Source organism: Caloenas nicobarica, chromosome 33, assembly GCF_036013445.1.
Source record: "Caloenas nicobarica isolate bCalNic1 chromosome 33, bCalNic1.hap1, whole genome shotgun sequence".
NCBI classification, from domain to species: Eukaryota; Metazoa; Chordata; class Aves; order Columbiformes; family Columbidae; genus Caloenas; species Caloenas nicobarica.
In genome coordinates this window covers 87,320-107,016 of record NC_088277.1, presented here as the reverse complement: position 1 = coordinate 107,016, position 19,697 = coordinate 87,320, and the positions used below count along the sequence as shown (strand labels likewise).

The window sequence follows — 19,697 nt, the reverse complement described above, 5'->3', positions numbered from 1 at the left end:
TTCTCCTCGAATTCTACAACTCTGGTTCCCAAAGCGCCGGCCGGGAGATGCAGCGACCGCCCTGTCCCCCGTGCCACGCAGGTGACATTTGCGTCCCCTCTGCAGCTCCCACGCAAGGTGACACGGGGACATTGACACCCGAACGGAGCAGCCAGGAGGATCCGCGGAGTTTTAATAAGGACAATCCTGGGCTCTGCTCCTCACCGCAGCGACACAAACCCCCATTGCCCTGGAGGAGCCGTTTTATTATGAAACTGAGAGCAAAACGTAGCGTTTGCCCTGGCCCACTACAAAAATTTTAAAAAACCCCCACCTTTCAAGTGAAAAAGATCGTGAGCCAAATAGAAAATACATCTTACAAAATATGACATTAAAAAAAAAAATTGGAATAATGTTATGATGTTAAATGGGAGGTCGGATCCGCTGAAAACCCAACACGCGGGGTCACCTGGACCCTGGAGCTTTCAGCTGCTCATTGGGAACTTAAATCGACGTCTGAGGTGTTGCCGTGAGTCACCGGGGACATGGCTGGGCCGCAAACGTGGAACAGAAGCGGTTTGGAGACTTCTATGTTAAAATATATTTATATATTGCTTAAGAATGGGGTAAAAGCCTCTGAAAAACTGGGTTTGTACCCACAGGCTCTGGCAGTGTGAGGGACATGGACGCGGCAAACGCAGCTCTGGGCAGGGTCAAGCTCAGAAATAACAACCCAAGATGTCAGTCTTTGGGGTGAGAGAAGTATTTTGGCCTCGGTGCCCACCCAGATGGACAGATTTGCGCCCTGGCCAGGGTGGGAGACGCAGCCGGGATGAAGATAAAACCCAGCCTGAGACCCAGGACAAGATAAAACCCAGCCTAAGACCAACCTCAGAGAACCTGGGGACCCAACCGCCACGAGGGCTTAACGAGGCGGGAGGAACATTCGCAACCGCGTCACCACATTTTCCTCCTTGTTTGAGGACACGGGGCTTGATCCAGGGTCAATCGGCATCTTTTCGTCAACTTTTCTTCATTTTTCAACTTGGGGAAATAAAAAAAAAAAAGCACAATCGTACACCTACGGGGGATTCCCTGTCTACTCATCGCTAAAACCTGGAGAAAACGGCGTGGGGGTGAGAGGAGGTGGGGGTGAGGGGGAGACGCACGCACTCAAGAGGCACACGGAGCCGAAACCGCCGGCGTCACACGATCCCGAAGCGCTCTGCTCTTTTCCTCTTCTTTGCCTGCGAAGAGAAACCACAAATAAAAGAAATTAAAACCGAAAAGAAACAAATGGACAAGTTATTTAAAACCTCGCATGCAACCCAATGGAGGATTTATTAAACTTGCAGTAACGACCCCAGAGCCCGGCGGCTCCTTTCCGAGCGTGCCGCCGCGTTGGTTTTAGGGAATTACGAGGTTTTGCTTCTAAAAAGGGGACAGAACACCCCAAAAATCCCACAGAGGTGCCTGAGACTCAGCACTTCCGCTAAAGTCACCTCATCGTCGTTGGCAGCGGGTGACAAAGGGGCTGAGCCGGGAACAATGCCGAGCGGAGAGGCTGGGAAACCCTTGCCAGCGCTGGGGAGGTGGGAAATGGAAAAGGGCAAAGGGTTAACACCCGCCTATTCATGGCGAAGGTGAGAGGGACACACTAAAACGCATTAAATATACTATTGCGGCTCTCAGATTTGCCTTTAAGCCGGTCCACGAGGGGCATATAAATCTTAATTTTTAGCAGGATAAATAGCCCGGGGGGAAACAGAAGCCCCTAATCAAGAATCTCTGGGGGAAAGGTGCATTTGAGTGCACACAATGGCAGAAAAAAGCCCTTTTTGTTCCAGTGTGACCTAACGGTAAAGCGCCGGCCAGAGGGAGCTCATTCTCACAGGCTTGGCTCTCTGCGTGGTGCAAGACGGCATTTGGGCAGTAAAACCCCCAAACCAAAATGCAGACGCAAAAATAACGCCCCTAAACCTCACCTGAATCGTTGAGATTGGAACTCGGAGCAGTCTGAAGCAGGGAGAAAGTGTAAAAAGTCCAGAAAAGAGCACAAAACTTGCCCTGAGGACTTGACAAATTTAAAAGATGGGCCAGAACCAGAGAGGGCAGAACAAAGCCCAGAGCGGAAAACGCTGGAAAACAGGGTCAGCGCCTCAATCCACGTCATGTTGGAGAGTCTCCGAGGATTTACTGACGAAGGGCCACAGCCACGGGGACGCAGAAGCATTGAGGCCACGGGGAAGGATGCGCTGCCCCCGCCGGGACCCTCCCCATCGCCCCCAAAAAGCTCTCACCTCCGTGTCCTCTGTGGCTCCGGCCCCGGCCGAACTTGTCACGATGCCGAATCGCTCCTTCCTCTTCTTCAGCTTCTCATCCTCTTCGCTCTGCCGCAGAGAGGGACAAAGGTTTATTTATTTTGTTGGTGATGCCCCAGGGTAAGTATGAGAGGAAATGGCCTCAGGTGGAGGTTGAGGCTGGAAATTTGGGATGATTTCTTCCCCAAAGGGCTCTCGGGCCTTGAACAGGCTGCCCAGGGCAGTGGTGAAGTCACCATCCCCGGGGGGTTGAACAGATGAGATTCTTGGGGACATTTTACTGCCAGTGTTGAGTTATGGTTGGACTCGATCTTTGGTCTTCTCCACCCAAAATCATTCCCTGATAGTGAAACCATCAGGTTAAATCACCCCGTTTCAGGGAGGAGGATGAGGAGGGACAGCGGGGACGTATCCTCAGAGCAGCCAGGATCCCCACCCCAGCCCAGCGCCCGAGCCACGTTCGGATTATTCCAGCTAGGATTAATTAATTAATCAACCCATTTAGCATTAGTCCAGCTTTTGGGAAGAAGCCACATCCCAGCAAAGCGGCAAAACCAGAGGGTCGTGAACAAAGGACGCCAGGAGGGATTTATCATTGCGGAGACAGGGAAGGGGAGGAAAAAGGCGCCCGCTGGAGCAGCAAGATGGGCACACAAAGAAAACTCAACCTGGGCTTTAACCACCTTAAACCAGGCTCTTTAACTCAGCCTGGCTTCAATCCCACCAGCAAGAGGATGGCCTCAAAAAAAGAAAAAAAAGCAAAGCGCCATGTCTTCAATCAAAGGCTCGCAGGGACCGTGCCAAGCTGCCGGTTATTTATTTTTTCGCCCCCCCGTCCTCCTAAATCACTCAACCCCCCTGGCGTGAGGGCGTCAGATGCGCCCGCCAGGCCCCGCTGGCCTCGCGCCTCCTGCTGACAGCCCGTGATTCATGGGGTGCCGACCCAGAGTCGCCCCCCGGCAAAACGCCACGATCGCCGCATCCATCAAACCCCTGGGGCCACCGACGGGAGCACCCGGAGTCCACGGGGAGAGCCGAGCACACGGATTTATTTCCTAACCTTGCCGTTTCCAGGCCTGTTCCCTTCACGCCGTGAGAGTTTGTCTAAAAAAAAATGGAGGTGGGGGAAAGAAAAAGGGAAAACAAAAGCTTTTATGGAGAACTTGGAACCCTGAAGCTCAAGGTTTTCCCACAATCTGGAGTGTCCATACAAGCGTGGCTTTAGATTTTTGATGGATTTGCACCATACGCGATCCTAAAGCTTTAGTCTTCCCCAAGAGCGTCCGTCAGGAGGGACTAAATCCCGGTTTAATTGTGTGGCCTCGGGCTTGTATCGCTGGTTCCGAAATGAGTGAAGGATCCATTGAGAAACAGGATCGCTAAACTGGATCATTCCCTCTCTCCCGGGAGGAGGCAGAAGCGCTGGCGCTGGAGATTTCTGTGAAATGAGATTTCTATGAAACGAGCTTTCAGGAATCAGCAGCTGGGGAGGGAACAGGACGAAGAACCCGCCCGACTCTCCCAGAACGCCCGGCACCAATTCAGACCAGGGCAAAGGGACCAAACCCCGAGAGATGCTCCGTGTGTCTGAGTCACAACTCGCTGCCCCCGTTTGCCTGGTAAAAGTCCCAGAAAAAGCGAGAAAACGGCTTTTTCCAGAGGGGCAGTTCAGGGAAATGCCCGCCCTGGGTTTTAAATCTCTGCCCTTGAGGCCATGGTTTGGGCTGAGCACTTCTTTTTTTTGCAGATTAAAGCGTCCCCAGGAGGAAAGGGCTGAGGATTTGCAGCTGAAACCCGGAGGGATCCTCATCAGAAATGCGGAGACACGGAGACGAGGCCCCGTGAGCGTGTCCCGGGCGGGTGGAAGGGTGCGAGGGGATAAAACCACAGCCTTCTGCTCAGCCGTGCATCCCCGGCCGCGGCATGACGGATGACGGGATAAAAAGCAGAGCCCCGGGGCTCCCAGGCGACAGTAGATTAATGACGACATGGCCTTGACCTCCAAAAGGTAAAGGTTATGAAACACTCAAGGGTAACCGGGCTTCCAATTTCATCCCCCTCAGGGCGAACGACGAGGGTTTTATTCTTGGGAACACTCCAATCCCAGGACGCGCAGCTGTCACCCAGTGCCTTGTTGAAATTCATCTCTGCGGGTTTGCTCCTCCCGTTTCGCTTCCCCTCGTGGGCTCCAAGTCCTTCTGGAGAGATGGGAAGCAGTGGGGAAGCCTCTGGATTTATCCAGAAATAGCCCACATGTGCCTGGCACCTATAAAAATCGCCGTTTGCACTGATCTGTGCCTTGTCGGAGGGCGTGAGAATGAGGAGCGACGCTGGGTTTCACACTCTGCTCTTCCAAAAGCCTGACAGAAGGTACAGGTGATCTAAAACGGCCCCTTTTCAACCCGAATCAGCTCTTCCATCTCTCTTGGTGCTTCCAGCCCGGATTTGGAGCTCCAAAATCCCCCCGGATCCCAAGAGCATCAAACGTGGCTTTACCTGCATGGGGAGCGGCCGTCAAAGCCCCAGCACTTGACTTGGTGACTCGGAAACGTCCTGTTTGGCTTCTAAGAGCAAAGCTCGGTCTTCTGGCTCACTTCAGCTGTTAAAACCTGCTCCAGCTGCTTGGTACGAGCCCAGCGCCAGACCAGCCAAGCTGCCGGTCTCTGAAGATCTTTTTATACACAAGAAGATGGGAAACGCGGAGAGCAGGAGGCGTTTAAGAGGCTGGTTGTACATCTGAGCTCCTGATTCACTCATTAACGCAGCCTGAGCGAGGCTGGATCAGCCCCCAGCTGCTCCCTTGGACTCACTCACCTTCTCCACAACGTTTTTTTAGCACAAGCTCAGGGAAAGGGGTCCCCATGAGCTCACTCCTCGTCCTTTCTTCCAACACACACCTTGGAAAAGCAAAAAAACCACTCAAGCGCAATGTTTCTGTGTGCGGGAGCTGTGACAGCCGGCAGCTGCGAAGATTTTCTGCATGTTTTTCATCCCTTCGTGCCCGCCAAACACACCTTAAATATCAGGTGGTGTTTACAGAGACTCTTCCCATCTCTTCCCCGGCCTCAGTGCAGGGGGGATTTGGGGGGGCCCCGTTTCGGAGCGATTCACCTGCTGACAGGACAGGAGGGTGGCCGAGTTAAAGTCGCTTGGCAGAGTTTTCCTCTCCGAGGGTCCAGCTGTTATTAAAAAGAGAGGCAACCGGGCGATGACTAAACACTATTTGAATTGCACATGAGCTCCAGATTTTAAAAACCACCAAAAAAGTCCATTCTATTCAAACCTACAAGCGCAAAACCAGCACTGCAGCATTAACCTTTCCCTGCAAAGCTTTAGGTGAGGTTTTGGGGACACGCATTAGTGCTGGTGTTGGGTTAACAGATGATCTCCAGGGTCTTTCCCAACCCAAACGATTCAGTGATTTGATTTCTCCAAAAAGCTGCAGATTCCAGCAGAGGTGGGGGGAAAATCCGGTGAAAGAGCTGCCACTCCACCAGTATTTGACTCACTAAACCCTCTTGGCAGTGAAATCGGTGCGTTTATTTCCCCGGGTCGGCGGCACCAGAGCAGGAACAGCCTCACCACAGGGATGACTCCCCCGTCTCGCTCATTTTTGTGCCTTTAATTAACAAAAATGGCCAGAGCATGGGGAAAAAAAAAAATCACTAAATTATCTGTGAAAGTATGCTGTTCCATCCCAAACCTTGTATTATAAGATCTTCTCTGCCGGGGACCCGCTCAGGTAGAAAAGGGATTCGAAATGGCCACAGGTCTCGATGGAGCGTCAAGCATCTCTGTGCACCCCAGGGAGCTTGAGAACAGAATCTGAAGCTTAAATTATCTTAATTAAAGGACTGGATGGAAAGGATAGTGATCCTGAGCAGAACCATGCGAGGTTGAACCCTCTGCGCACCTCACGGGAGGTTTTTTGGGGCTGTTTTTGCCACTTTCGTCCTCCGTGCGAAGGGGAAGCGTGACTTTGTTTCTGTGGGAAGGCTCCACCGTTGTCCTCCCCGCCCCCGGCCGCTCCTCCAAATTCCTGCAGCCAAATGGTTCCCCAGTCCCTGAATGGGCCATAATAACATCATTGATTGAATCATAATAGCAGGGGGTGCGGGGGGGGGCTGGGGGGGGGGGGCGGGGGAAAGATGTATTTGTGTTCCAGACAAAAGCCAAGTTCTGTTTCACAGCAGGGCCCGATGAAGAACCAGATGAGCGGGCAGAGGGAGGTCACCGAGTCCCCCCCAGCGCAGGGTCTCCCCCTTGGCCACTCCCCGAAGGTTTGTCAGGGACGCAGGATCAATGCGGGACCGGGCGTCCCCCTGACCCCGTGCTCGCGGCACTTGTTTGTTCAAAACGACATCGCCGGGGGTGCGGAATTGCCGAGGGGGAAGCAGCTTCCGAAGGAATAATGGGGGGAAAAAAACAGCAGGGACCCTCCGGGCCCGTTTTGGGGGGCAGCCGGACACCAAGGTGACATTTCTCTTGAAAAAACATATGGGTTCCTTCTTTTCACCCCGCCCAGGCGCAGGGCAGAGAAAATGTTCCGCAAGAGCCAGCGAGCACTGAGAGGATCAGGAAAGCTGCGGTTTTATGGGCTGTGGAAGGGTGTATGATGTTCTCACGAGCACAAACCTGTCGTCGCGCTGAGTCAGGAGGGTCTGGAACAGAAAACTGAGGAAAATCCTGCCAGATAAGGAACAAAATCCGCAGCGGAGCAGGTGGCAAGAGGGACAGGAGGATTTGCCTGGAAGAGGAGTCGCAAAAGGCGAAAGGGAAGAGCTGGGAGAAAACACCGTGCCCAGCGAGATTCCCAAGAGCAGCTGAGGCAGCGGGAGAGGGGAATTATTTTGGATCTGCTGGAGAGGAAATGCCAGAGAGGAGGAAACGGCAGCAGCTGAGAGTGCGAATGAGCGTGGGAAGGGACATGCTGGGTCTGGCCCCCCCAGCCCCTTGGGCACACAACTCACAACTTGAGACCAGGTTTAGGGGAGGAAGGGGAAAGGGCAAGGCGAAAGGTCTGAGACAAAGGGATGAGCTTCCCAAAAAGCGTCACCTGTATTTTGCCCCAATACACGTGAGGCTCCTCGCACCTGACTTCACGTCTCATCAGCTTCACAACTTCCCCTTCGCTGGAGTGGAGAGTAAAACATTCCAGAGAGCACCGAGGATCATGCCACAAAACCAGCACAGAGCTAGCATGGACACAGGAAACCGTGGCGTATTTCGAGCTTTTAAGCTCTGCCTTAGTCCAGAAAGGGCACAAATCCCTCACACACCACCCGAGCTCCTTGGGGCTGTGCTCAGGTTTCTCCTCCTCGGAGCAAACCTCATTTTTTTTTTCCTCCTACGTACCAAACCAGAATTATTTGCAAGAGGCTGGTCAGACAAAACTGGTTATTTGCCTTCTAGGAAACCCAGAACCGTCATTTCCTTGCACAAACCCACCGGGATCACCGGGGATTGAGATGGGAACCACAAACCCGTCCCTCTGCCCTCGACTGGGGTCTGTCACGCCAGCAAAGTCCCTCACGGGGAAAATGGTGCTTTGTCTTAAACAAAAAAACACAAAAAGGGAAAAAAAACCCCAAGGTCTGATGAATCTTTACATTTGCTGGTAAGCTCAGGTCTGATTTTAAGTTCAGCTTTAAGCCATGGGCTGGCACCAGCACCTCTGGGACGGCGATCTGGGTGCACGGGTGACAAAACAAGAGTGCGACCCCCCCCAAAATGACAAAGGATGAACAGAAACATCTCCCCGGGGTGGAGGCCTCGCTTACAACCCCTTGTGCGAAACCCCCCGCAGCTGCCAGGACTATTCTTCACCTTGTCACTTCCCATTATCCTAAACTGCCGGGGCCGTGAGCGACAGCTTGGCCGGGAACACGGAGGGGCCGGGATGAGGGGACGGGCAGGACACGCAGTGACACAGTGGTGACACGCACAGAGCTTCGCGCCCACCTGCGTGGGGAGAAAAATCTGTTATTCAGGGATTAGTGCTCAGTTGGTGTAAATCCTTCCTGGAGGCAGCTGGAAATGCCCCAGCATTTACCTGCACAAGTGCTCCCAAAGCCTCTTTCGCTCCCTTAAGACTGAGCTTTGCCTTTCGATATGGACGCTGTTCCTACCCACACTCAGCCCCGCTCAGCAACAGTGAAGGCAAAACAACTCTTTTTCCTCTTTAAACCAGGACTGTTTTCATCTTCCTCTCAATCGAGCTGCCTTAGGACTGGCCCAACTCAGAGGGACACGGAAAATCCTTTAAAAATCACCTAAAGCCAACATGAGGACAAGACTCAGATGTGAGGACAAGATGCAGACGAACCATCAGCTTCTCAGGACAAATCCAACCGCGCTGCAAATTTCCAGCTTTCCTGGGCCGCATTTTCTGTATAGTCTAATAGACACGAAGCCGACGATAGCCAGAAAAAAGTGAAATTTGAGGGGGGGGAGCGGGGGGTGGAAAAAAGGAATATTCAGGAGCACATGCACTTTCACAGAAGGCAGGAGCTGCGACAATGACAGCAAGAGGTGCTTCTTGCCGACACACCGAACCTTGGGCACATGCCACTGCATGTGACACGGAGCCACGAAGCCTTTTGTGTGTGTTTTATTTTTCCTTTCCTCTGCCAACATCAGCACATCCCCCCTCCCTTGGTGGTTAATAGCTCCTCATCCAGGGCTGGCGGGGGGTGTTTGGAAAGATTGCAGGCAGCAAAATTACCCAGGAACAGGATTCCTCCTCAGCACGTTATTACAAACTCGCTGGAAGCCAAACAATTAAGCCAATTGTTCCCCCCCCATTTAGCTGTTTTGTACACACACAGACTTTCCGCCGGTCCGCTGCACCCCGCTCTGCTCCAGCGTCACGCAGGCAACCTCGGCTCTTATCTGCTCTACGTAAAACACGTTCTCGTTAACCGCAATTAAACCGACATTAATCTAGATCAATGGTTGCATGAAAACATTTAACTCTTCCTCACCAGTGCCTTTGGACCGGAGGGTGTTTCAGCATCCTGCGCTACTCAGGATCCCACCTGGACACCCACGGGACTCTCAACGCGTCTTACAGCTACAAAGCTCCAGCGGGAAAATGGAAAACTTGCAGCCGGGCGAAGAAAAATGAAATTATTGGCGGCGACATGGGGTTTGAGAGCCACGGATGGGTCCTTGCACCGCTCGACAGACACACAAACATCCCCCGGCCCTGAGGAGTTGGGGACGGGACGAGTTCCCCACAGCGAGGAACGAGGACACGAGGAACGTGTTGGAGGTTTGAGGCAAAACCTCTTTGTTTCAGCTGTGGCATGGGGACTCCGGAGTCACTTCACCTCACCACGGCCCAGGGTTAATCAGCTAATTGCTCGTCTGGCAGTTTGAGACCCCCACGTTAAAGAGCAGCTGGAAAAGCCAATTATTTTTGTGATCTGCTCAGATGGGGTGAGGTGTTTGATGTCACACCAAGGTAGCAAAGAGCTTTCATGTCATCCCAAGGGACGGAGCGGGAGGCCGCAGAGGGGAGAGCCGGCGCTGCAGGGAGATAAAACTCCATCTTGATTTATTTTAAAAATTAATTTGATGGCCCCGCGCTGTCTCAAGACAAACGAGCACCTGCCTCCGGCACTGTCAACCCCTTCACAAGACCACGCTCCTGCTTTGGAAAAGGGTTTTAAACTTGATCTTCTGCCCCAAAGGGCTGAGGGAGGGGGCGGGAGGGGTGATGAAGCTGCAGCTGAGTTCACAGCCGCGTTTGCTTCCTGAAATTCCTCCCGAGCTCCAGTTCTCCCCTCTCCCCACCCCAGTGTGACTGGGAAATGAAGTGCGGCTCTGCCGAGACAATGCTTTATTGTCAACTTGTTTCTTGGGGTTGTCTTTTTCCTGCAACGCCAGGGTATAAAAACCTGCCAAGACACATGTAAACACTCTCAACTGCCAGGCTCCCCCGTAATGAAAAGCTATAAAGAACACCCAGGTGGGGAGCACAATGCGACCGGCTAATTAAAGTCACCAATAATATTCCTCCCAGGAAAGCGGGAGCATGTTCCGCTCGGTGGGAGAAGCCGCTTCTAAAGCCTGTGAACTCGGCTTCCCGGAGGAGAAAACACCAAAAAAACCCCAGAGACCCGGCACAGCAAAGCAGGGACAAAACCTGGCCACTGAGTCCTGGCCTTGGGCAAATGATTTTCCCCACCGGCAGCTCCCCAGCTGCACGAGGAGCAGCTCACTAGTATCTAACAAGCTGCATTTGCCAGTGAATGGAGCTCAGACCTCACATTTGGACATTTTCGCATTTTTGCCACATACGGGGACCACGGCACAAGGCGGCTAGCTTTATTAAGCCAGGGAAGGCCATGGCTGTAAACACTGACAAGGTGGATATTCCTGCTGAAAAATGGGAGCTCCCTGTGCCAGGTTAACGATGTTTGAGTGGCCTCTCACCCGCAGAGGTAACGCTGGCTCCTTCTCCCACCCCCGAGAGGGACGTGGGGGGAACAGCGACCTCCAACGCCAGAGATTTTCTCCATCGGTGAACCCCCGAATAAAGCAAGAATGCTGGGACGTGGAGAAATGGGCAGAAAAAAGGTCAAATCCGTCCCCCCCGTGGAGCAGAGGGGCTGATTTCACAGGGAGGGATGAGCTCCCCGAGCTCTTCCCTTGGCCACAGCGTGAGGTCTCAGCGCCAACATGATCCAGCTGTTCCCTTTGCGCTGTTTCTGAACCGTGCACAGCACAAGGCTCCTCACAGCCCAGCAAAGCTCGGTTCTGTTCAGGCGGCGCGCAGAGGGTTGTATTGACCTCAGAGCAGGTATTTACCCTTTATCCTGCCATCCCCAAACCTGTGAAATTCATCTTTTCCTCCCCGTTTGCTACAGAACACATTTAGGTCGGCTCAACCAGTTGCCAGGTACGAGGAGCAGCCGAGGGGTCTCTACACCTCTCCCTGAAAAATAAACAGCTTTAAGAGCAAACCCAAAGCTTGTCTCGTTTGTACTTCAAAGAGCGATTTCCTACCGGGGAGGCTCTGGCTGGTTTCTTGGTACCTCAGTCTTTACAGATGCGGCGCAAGCAGAAACATGGCGCAAGGCAAACACCTGAAAACCAACCGATTGCACCTCCCTCCCCGTTCAAATCCGGATGAACCACCTTAAAATCCAGTAGTGAGAACTCTGGCAAAACCAGATCAAGAGCCACAGGCACAAAAACAACCAGCGGGTGAAGGCACAAGTGTTGACGCAATCCTCTGACGTGCGGACCCTAATTACGGGGGGTTAATTGGGGTGTAAATGAGTTCTGGAGTCACGGTCCCTTACCTTCTTGGAGAGCGAGGAGACGTTCAGCCCAAACCTCTGAGCCCTCTCCTTTAATTTATCCATGTTTACCTACAAAGACAGAGAAAACTATTTATATATATGGAAAAAAAACCCCCAAACCAACCATCTTCATTCCTTTCAGCATTTCATTCTAGAAATCAGTTGAGAAATCTGAGAAAACTCTTAAAATCTGAGAAAACCACCATCAGGGACCCATCAGGTCAGCGCAGGCACAACGTCAGCTCTCACCCCACACACGTTTTGGTACCTTATCCTGCAGCCGGGAACCTCGTTCTCCCAATTACAACAGGTAATTAAGTGCCTGCCCAGCAGTAAACACCAGAACGAGAAGCGTTTCTTACCGTGGGTTTGTCTGTGGAGAGGCCTGAAACCAGGAGGCGAGAAAAAGAGAAGCCGGTTAGAGAACAAACATCGGGAGCAGCATATTATTGTTTTTTAGAGAAAAAAGGAGGTGCAGTAAAGTCCCAGCACCACGGACTGGAGGTAACTGGTGGCCCCTTTTCCCAGCTTCCCCCTCCGCTCGCTGCAGAATTTCCTTTTTCACCTTCAGACCAGCTCCTCCATTTTTTTTCCTCCCCATTTTACAATTCCCGCTTGGATCTCAGGAAAAGGGACAGCGGCAAAACCCCAGGTAGCCCCACTGGCTTTTTTTTTTTTTTTTTTTTTTTTTCCCCAGAAATAATTAAATATTTGCAGTCGGATCACCCCAGGGATTGGTTCTGCTTCTTCTCCTCACCTTTAGTCGAAACCGCGGCCAAACCAAACCTGCGGAAGGAAAACGGGGATAAGGTCGGCGCAGCAACTCTCGTGCGGGAGATTTCCTTCAAATAAACACTTTGCACGAGTGTACTGGAGCGAAACTGGTTTGGGGGCACCGAAACGCGGCGTTACCGGTGCCAGGGTTGGGTTAGCGGTTGGACTCGATGACTTTGAGGGTCTTTTCCATTCAAATTTGATGATTCTGAGACTCACCGTGCTGCCCGCGCCGCCTTCTTGCTCTCCAGGCTGACTGGGACGTTGAAACGTTCGGCTCTTTTCTGCATCCGCTGGAGGGACAGAAAGGACAAGAGATTTCCCTTGCTTCCCCTGCTAAGCAAAGAAATACCCTCGAAAAGGGGATGGGGGGTTTGTTTTCAGGGGATTTATTTATTCAGCACGAGGCTTTTCAGCAGAGAGTGACACTATCCGTGCCCTGCGAGCCGTTTGCGGTGGAATTTCAGCTGAAATTCAGTGACGGAGAGAGGACAGAAAAGCGCGAGGGTTCGCACCTATGGGGATTAAATCCCCTCAAAAGCTTAAGGGAAAATATTTAACATTATTACAAAAGGGCCCAAAAATGCATTGGGTGTTTTTTCAAGGTTAGAGAAACAGCTGCAACTCGAACGGAAACACCGAGTGCGGCCAAAAGCCCAGCGAGGAGCGGCAGAAAGACACGCAGCAAAATAGTAAACATTGCGAAAAGAGGGATTGGGAACATCACTCCTCACCCTGGAGCGCCGAGGAACTTCTACTGCAACAAGGAGAAGGAAAAAGACAGAAAATTTCAGGCTGAATTTCATTTATCGCCGATTCCTTCCCTAGGAATCGCTCTTCTCACCCTCTGAACCCACATTGTATGGGAAAATAATGCCCTTTTATCTTCAAAAACCATCTACTACGCGATTTTGCCAAGATCCGACTCGCGCTCAATCAAAAAAAGCAGATTTTCTGTGAATGGTTTCAGCGGAATTTAGGGAAAACAAAGGGCGCGAAGGTGACGTCAACAATTTGTTAACGAGCTCTTTAAGCAGCTCTTAAGTGGCGTGAAACAGCAGGGAGACAAGAATCGTGTTTTCATAGCGATTTGCTTTCTTAAGGAACACGAGGGAGGCAAAAATAAGGGCAGGAGGATTTGAGAATCGCAATCGGATTCCTGAAATTCAGGGTTTTCCCTAAGGAATCGGCAGCTTCTGAGAGTGTTTGTTTAAAATACGCCCAGAAAATATCAAGTGGGAAAGTCAGAGAAGATAAAGATGAGACGATCTGGGAGCTCCTCTGGGTTCCTCCCCAACTGATTACTCCCCAAAGTGAAAATATTGGGGAAATATGGGGAAAATGGGGGGAATACTGGCCCTAGTCAGAGGTGGTTGGTGGCAGAAGGAAAAAGGTGTTAACAGACAATTCAAAGAAATGTTCTGTAAGATCTGATGTCAAAACGCAACATATCCTGGGGTCACCGCCCCACCAGGTCACTCCACAGTCAGTGACTGGTTTTTAATATAAAAACCAAGGGAAAAATCAAGCAGGTTTCTAATGGAAACATCAACACAGTGACACCCAGAACAGCCTGGGAATGGGGACACCAACACCTCAGGGACGCCAGAGCGGAGCAATCTCACCTCCATCTGCGAGATCTCTGAGGTTATTTTCACCACCTTCTTTTCCGCAATCCTAAAGAAGTCGGGAAAGAGAGAAACGGGTCAGAACGCGCGGCCACGGGGCCTCTGTGAGCCCCACGCACGCCCCAAACCCCTTCGGCGATGACAGGGAGAAACGCAGTCACCAGCTGCACGCTCTTACCCATCCCCTTTGTGGATTTTAAGGGACAATTAACCGAGTTTAAAGCATAACAAACGTTCTGCTGTCGTTTCAGGCTTAGCGGGCGCAGCTCAAAGCGCCGGGGGGTGTCACAAGAGGGCGCAGACCCATGCACCCAAAAAAAACCACCCCTGCCCATCTTACAGCTCTTAACAGCAACATCCTACTCGCTAGAAGCCCAAAGCCTCGACCGTGAGCCCCAAAGAGCTTTTGATCCTTTTATTTCCTCAAACACAAAGGGTGGTTGTGTTGGGGTTCATGGGGCAGCCCCAGGTGACCCCCCCGACTGGCGCCAGCGCCCCAAACTCCATTTCACCACACGTTTGCTCAACGACGGAGTCAAAAAGGCCGAAGGAAAACAGGACGGAGCGGGCAAGCTCCACAGCTTGTGCTCCCAAAACAGAGCTGGGGCTCAAGGGGTGGAAACAAAAGAGGAAGAAATAAAGTTGGGAAATGAAGCAGCATCATCCCTCCCCCCGCCCAGCACCGCCCATAAAACTGTGGGGCACAACCCACCCCAGCAGGGCCCCTCGCTCGGCAAAACGTGGCTTTTGTTCCCGATTCCCGCGCAGGTTCCTTGGTTTACGCCTCAAAAAAACGTGGTAACAGTTTAATGGCACTTTCACCAGAAGCAATTCTGGCCGGGAGCCGCATGCCCCCTCCTGCCGCAAGAACGGACAGACAGACCCTGCGTTATCCCGCAAGGGCCACAACGCCGCTCCGATCCCCTCTCTTCAGCCCAGACCCCCCAAAACGGGGCCAAACGAAGCTCCTCGCGCCGCCGCTGCATTCGCTTTGTTCTACTGAAAAACGATAATTACACATCAGGCGATTTGACAGGAGGCTCCTCAGCTTTGACAGGCGGCTCCACCGGCTTCTGTTCTTCTTCCTGTGAGTCGAGAAAAGGTCAGATAATAAACAGTCAGAGCAGATGAACCAGAGAGAAACATCCCAGGGGGACACCAGCAAGTGTTCTGGGTTCTCCCCGGTTTGGACGTCTGGGCTTCACTCAAAAATCATGCAAGTGAGACGTTCCCCAGGCCACAAACAGAGACAAAAACCATCAAAAACTCCCACCAGGGCCCTGCTAAGACCCATCTTGCTTCCCAATAAATGGTTTTTTTGTGTGAAACTGGGGGGAAATGTTCCATAACCTTGCTGGGCATGTGCCGGCCAAGCAGCAAAGAGCCCCAATGGCTGGAAGAACCGGGTTCCACTGACGTTTTTGTGACAAAAAACATGGGATGACGGGGCGCGGATCCTGCCAAACCCTCCACCTGCAGCCTCCCCTGCGCATTCTGCAGCCTTTAGTGTGAAAACCAGTGGGTTCAGACCCACCAGCAGCGCTTTAAAACAGACACAGCGCCCTGTTCATCTGGCACAGAAGCTGCTCAGCCCCTCAGGCTGGTCCCAAGCACAGATTTACCTCGATCTCCTCTCCCAGGACATCTTCCTCATTCGCCTCTTCTTCAGCTGCGGGACAAACCAACAGAGCAATCGCAGAAGGGAATTACTTCAGGAACATCTTTGCCTTCTCAGATAAAATGTACTCAAGGAGACTTTGGCTCGGGGAAGCCGAGGAGGTTCCAGCAAAGCCCAGGGCTCAGCTCTTCCCCCCGGGAGCTCGTCAGGGCCCCGCTAACGAGTGCCCGGCACCCACCGTGCTCCTCCAGATATGCCTGCAGCCGGTTGATCAGATCCTGCTTGTTGCCTTTGGCCTCCAGCCCGCGGGCCAGACACTCTTGCTTCAACTCGGCCAGCTACAAAGGATACGAATGAATTAAAAAATTAAATAGTGCGTAAACAGCCCAAATAAATCGGTTTTTCACGAGGCGGGAAGGCCCACGTTGAACCGCAGCTGCGCTCCGGGACCCCCCGGTTCCCCCCGCCACGAGCCGCAGGGTCCCGGCTCAGGCCCAGCCCGCACGGGTGGTCCCGGGCAGCGGCGGGAACGCGGCTCCCGGGCGGGTGAAGGCCCCGGGTACGCGGGAGCGGTGGGTGTCGCAGGCCCCGCACCAGGCGGTGACCCGCGGGGGACCCTCTCGAGCTGCGGGGACCCGGAGCCGCCGGCTGCCCAGGCCCGGCCCTGCCGCGCTGCGGGAGCCCGAGGCCCCGCCGGTACCTTCAGCTTATGGAGCTCCACGGTCTCCGCCGCCATCTTGTCGCCCCCTCAAGCCTCCTGCCGACCCCACCCGGCCTCTCGCCGTCCAATCAGCGCCGCGCGTCCTGAACCGGCGATTTCAAACCAACACCGCCTCTCACGATTGGCCAATGTCCCCTCCCCCGCACTTTCCGCTCGCTATTGGTCTGCCAGCGCGCCGGGGGCGGGGCGGCGCTGAGCGACGGGCGTAGCCGCCAATAGGGAAAGAGAACCGAGAGACGTGACTTCCTGGAGACGAGCCCGGGGGCGAGCCGGGGACCTTGGCAACGGCGGCGGAGGGAGAGCCGGGCTGACCTGAACGTTTATATTAATAATTAAAGCCTAATGGGACCCGGGCCCGGCGTGTCCGTCTGTCTGTCCCTCCCGCTGCCCCCCCCAGGCTGTTTGCTGTAACTGCCTCCAACCGCCACAAACCCTGCTGTTAATTTTCCATATATAGAAATAAGAATTTTTTTTTTTTTAAAAAAAGAAAAATAGATTTCTTTTTAATTGGAAAAAGCCCTTTTAGTGCCCGCCCGGTGCCGCTCAGCGCTGGAATGGCCGCCGCACCTTCTTCCTCCTCTTGTGCTTGGCCTCCCCCTTGAGGCCGGCGCCCTCGGCCCTGGGGGGAGGCCCGGGGGGGGGCGGCGGGAAAGGGCCCCCACCAGATGCCGCCCCCGGACCCCCCTGAAACACGCGGGTGAAGAAATCTTGCAGGTCAGCAGCTGAGGGGGGGCCGCCCTTGGGGGTGTTCCTGGGGGGTACCAGGGGGTTTGGAGGAGTCTGGCTGAGCCAGGAGCCCCTCCATTTCCCCTGGGTGCCCCCCTGCACTGACCTGTGCCGTGCGGCACCCCGGGAGCCGCAGGAGATGTGGTAGGGGACACGGTGGGTGTCGGGGGCGATGCCCACACGCTGGCAGCCAGCCCACTCTGCGGAGAGACACTGTGACGAGGTGGGGGAACACCCAGGGACGCCCCCACGGGGTGGGGGGGGCAGCACCCACCTGTGATGTCGTAGATCTTCCCCTCCATCATGGCCAGGTAGGTGATTTTCAGCCCCAGGAGACTGGACTCGGCCCAGAAGTCACCCTCCTCAGCGGGGTGCAGCCCCCCGCACTCCCCACAGTACCGCGCCCTCAGCGGGTCCCGCTCCAGCTCAAACCTCCTGCAGTGGGGGGAAAATGTTCACACACACCCCCGCCATGGGACCCCAAAATGGCTTTGGGGACCCCCCCCCCGCCCCGGCCGACACCCACTTGTGCTTCCCCTGGCACTTGCTGCACATCATGGTGTTCATGGCGTCACGCAGATCATCCTGCAGCCGGCTCAGGAACGCGCCCACCGAGCGTGACAGCTCCTGCTCCGCCAGCCGCTTGCTGCAGGGCGGGGGGGAACATGACAAACAGGATCAGGGGGAATCCCTGAAATCTGCCACCACCCCCCTGTGTCCCCCCACTCACAGCTCGTACTCCCTACGTCGCTCGGGGCTGCTGACAATGTCCCAGGCTGCCCGTAGCACCTTGAATGCTGCCTCTGCCCGTGGGTGCTCGTTCTTGTCAGGGTGCACCTGGCAGGGAGGGAACAGAACCCTCAGCTCCGTGTTTTGGGGGACGGACACCCCGTCCCGGCCCCCCCCGTACCAGCACAGCGAGGCGGCGATAGGCTCTGCGCAGCTCCGCGTCCGATGCCGTTGCCTCCACCCCGAGCACCTGGAAGGGGTTCAGCTGCTCCTCGGGGATGTTGGCTGCAGCCAAGAGCCGCCGCGTCTCCTCCTTGGCACCGGGAGCCCCCCCAGCACAACTGGGCGCCGCGTCCCCACCCTGCTGTGTCCCACCCCCCCGCAGCCAGTCCCGGAGCCGGTGCCACGTCCTGCTTTCCCTGAGCGGCCCCCGCGTCCTGCGCAGTGCAGCCACCGCCTCCAGCAGCCACGCCACCCGTCGGGTCCCAGCCAGCCGCACTGCACCGACGGCCATTGCGGCAGCACCGAGCCGCAGGCAGCCCAGGAGCAGCACCAGGAGCAGCAGCAGCAGCGCCACGAGCAGCCAGAGCAGCCGCAGGATGAACCGGGCCCCGGCACGCAGCCACCGGGCCGCCCGCCGGCACCAACCCCGCACCCAGCCGCGGTCACCGAAGCAGCAACAGGAGCTGAGCAGCCGCTCGCTGGCCTCTGTGCCCAACCGGAGCACTCGGGCCAGCAGCCCCCGGTAACTGGTCAGCAGGCCCTGGTAACCGGCCGGCTCCTCTGTCAGCCCCGCTGGTTCAGCCCCGTCCCCGCGGCTCCTCTTGCGTGGTGGCCAGTGCCGTCTGCCCGCAGTGCCGTCGCGCCGCCTGCCGTTCTCCTCCTCCTTGGGGGCCGAACGCTGGTGCTGCCGCCGCTGCGGCCTCCGGGCTCCTGTCCCATCCTTGTCCTCCCTGGTGCCGGAGGCGTCCCGGTGGCGGCAGCTCAGGCTGCAGGATCCATCCAGCTGCTCGGCCGCGGGGTTGGAGAGGGCGGCCACTTCGCCCCGGTACCGGCAGGGGCAGCTAGGGCCGGGCAGGTCGTGGTCGTCGTCCTCGTCCTCCAGCCCGGGGACCGGTGCCCACCCACAGCTCCCGTTTGCGGCAGCGCTGTCCCCCGCGGAGCTGCCGCCGTCACCGGGGGGTTCCCGGCTCCTGTCACCTCCTTCGGCCGCGGCCGCTTCTCGGTGCCGGGGCTGCTCCATCCCCGCGGCCCTGCGCTGCCCCGGCCGGCTCTAGGTCACGGCCATCCCGACGGGCCCTGCGACGAGAGCGGGGTCAGCGCGGCCCCGAGACCCCGCGGTCGGCCCCGGGACCCACCGACCCGGTCCGGGTTGCCCACAGGCACCCACCCTTCCGGGGGACGCTTTTCTGCCGATTTCAGGCGATTCCACCCCAAAAGCGCAGCTTGGGGCCCCGCTCGGTCGACGCCGCCTCCGCCTCCCTCCCTGCGGCCCCCCCCAACCGCGGGGACGGGCGGGGAGCCTGGGCGGGCGGGGACACTCACAGTGCCGGTACCGGCAGCGGCGGGGGGGGGTCGCCGCCGCCTCCCGACCCCCCCCGGAATCCCTCACCCGCCTCACTTCCGCCTTCCGCCCGCCGCCGCCACCACCACCTCCGCCCACTTCCGGGGCTGTGGCGCAGCGCCCACTTAAAGCGGCGGTGGCCACCCCTTAAAAGGGCAATGTCCCGTCGCTTAAAAGGGCAACGCCCGCCTCTTAAAGGGGCAGCGCCCCTTCGCCGTGGACTCCGTGGCCGTCCCGGGCCGGGACCCAGGCGTCCTGCGCTGACCCTCGTCACGTGCCCCCGCGCACAAAGCGCCTCTGTCTCGGCCGAGGGGCCAGTTGTGCCC

General features: G+C 55.6%; 2 protein-coding genes across 4 annotated transcripts; both read right to left on the bottom strand.

Moving 5' to 3' along the window:
• Window positions 1-1,152: 1,152 nt before the first annotated feature.
• Window positions 1,153-16,435, bottom strand: SARNP (SAP domain containing ribonucleoprotein). The gene is made up of 11 exons (XM_065654439.1): window positions 16,332-16,435; window positions 15,870-15,969; window positions 15,636-15,682; window positions 15,031-15,098; window positions 14,011-14,062; window positions 12,605-12,678; window positions 12,369-12,397; window positions 11,974-11,996; window positions 11,612-11,680; window positions 2,280-2,369; window positions 1,153-1,226 (listed from the first exon to the last, which is right to left on the bottom strand). Exons 1-11 carry the CDS (start codon window positions 16,365-16,367, stop codon window positions 1,185-1,187), a joined length of 630 nt encoding a protein of 209 aa, XP_065510511.1. The 5' UTR covers window positions 16,368-16,435; the 3' UTR covers window positions 1,153-1,184.
• A 421-nt stretch (window positions 16,436-16,856) lies between these two features.
• On the bottom strand, window positions 16,857-19,462 carry DNAJC14 (DnaJ heat shock protein family (Hsp40) member C14). Of its 3 annotated transcripts, XM_065654429.1 has the most exons (7): window positions 19,198-19,461; window positions 17,989-19,106; window positions 17,809-17,915; window positions 17,605-17,724; window positions 17,353-17,513; window positions 17,185-17,278; window positions 16,857-17,103 (listed from the first exon to the last, which is right to left on the bottom strand). In XM_065654429.1, the coding sequence occupies exons 2-7, from the start codon at window positions 19,048-19,050 to the stop codon at window positions 16,896-16,898; spliced, it is 1,752 nt and encodes a 583-aa protein (XP_065510501.1). In that variant the 5' UTR covers window positions 19,051-19,106; window positions 19,198-19,461; the 3' UTR covers window positions 16,857-16,895. The 3 variants fall into 3 exon arrangements, with proteins under 3 accessions (XP_065510501.1, XP_065510499.1, XP_065510500.1); XM_065654427.1 differs by having other exon boundaries at window positions 16,857-17,278; window positions 19,198-19,462; XM_065654428.1 differs by having other exon boundaries at window positions 16,857-17,278; window positions 19,353-19,462.
• Window positions 19,463-19,697: the final 235 nt, after the last annotated feature.

What these genes read in the sequence shown, in the direction of transcription:
- SARNP (XM_065654439.1), bottom strand. Translation starts at nt 16,367, where the DNA reads ATGGCGGCGGAGACCGTGGAGCTCCATAAGCTGAAG. An exon ending in CAGAGATCTCGCAGATGGAG is followed by an intron (nt 12,679 to 14,010) that starts GTGAGATTGCTC and finishes CTGTCCCTCCAG; the next exon opens with CGGATGCAGAAAAGAGCCGA. An exon ending in TCTCCACAGACAAACCCACG is followed by an intron (nt 11,681 to 11,973) that starts GTAAGAAACGCT and finishes CTGTCTTTGTAG; the next exon opens with GTAAACATGGATAAATTAAA.
- DNAJC14 (XM_065654427.1), bottom strand. Translation starts at nt 19,050, where the DNA reads ATGGAGCAGCCCCGGCACCGAGAAGCGGCCGCGGCCGAAGGAGGTGAC. An exon ending in CGACGTAGGGAGTACGAGCT is followed by an intron (nt 17,725 to 17,808) that starts GTGAGTGGGGGG and finishes CCCGCCCTGCAG; the next exon opens with CAAGCGGCTGGCGGAGCAGG. An exon ending in GAAGATCTACGACATCACAG is followed by an intron (nt 17,279 to 17,352) that starts GTGGGTGCTGCC and finishes GTCTCTCCGCAG; the next exon opens with AGTGGGCTGGCTGCCAGCGT.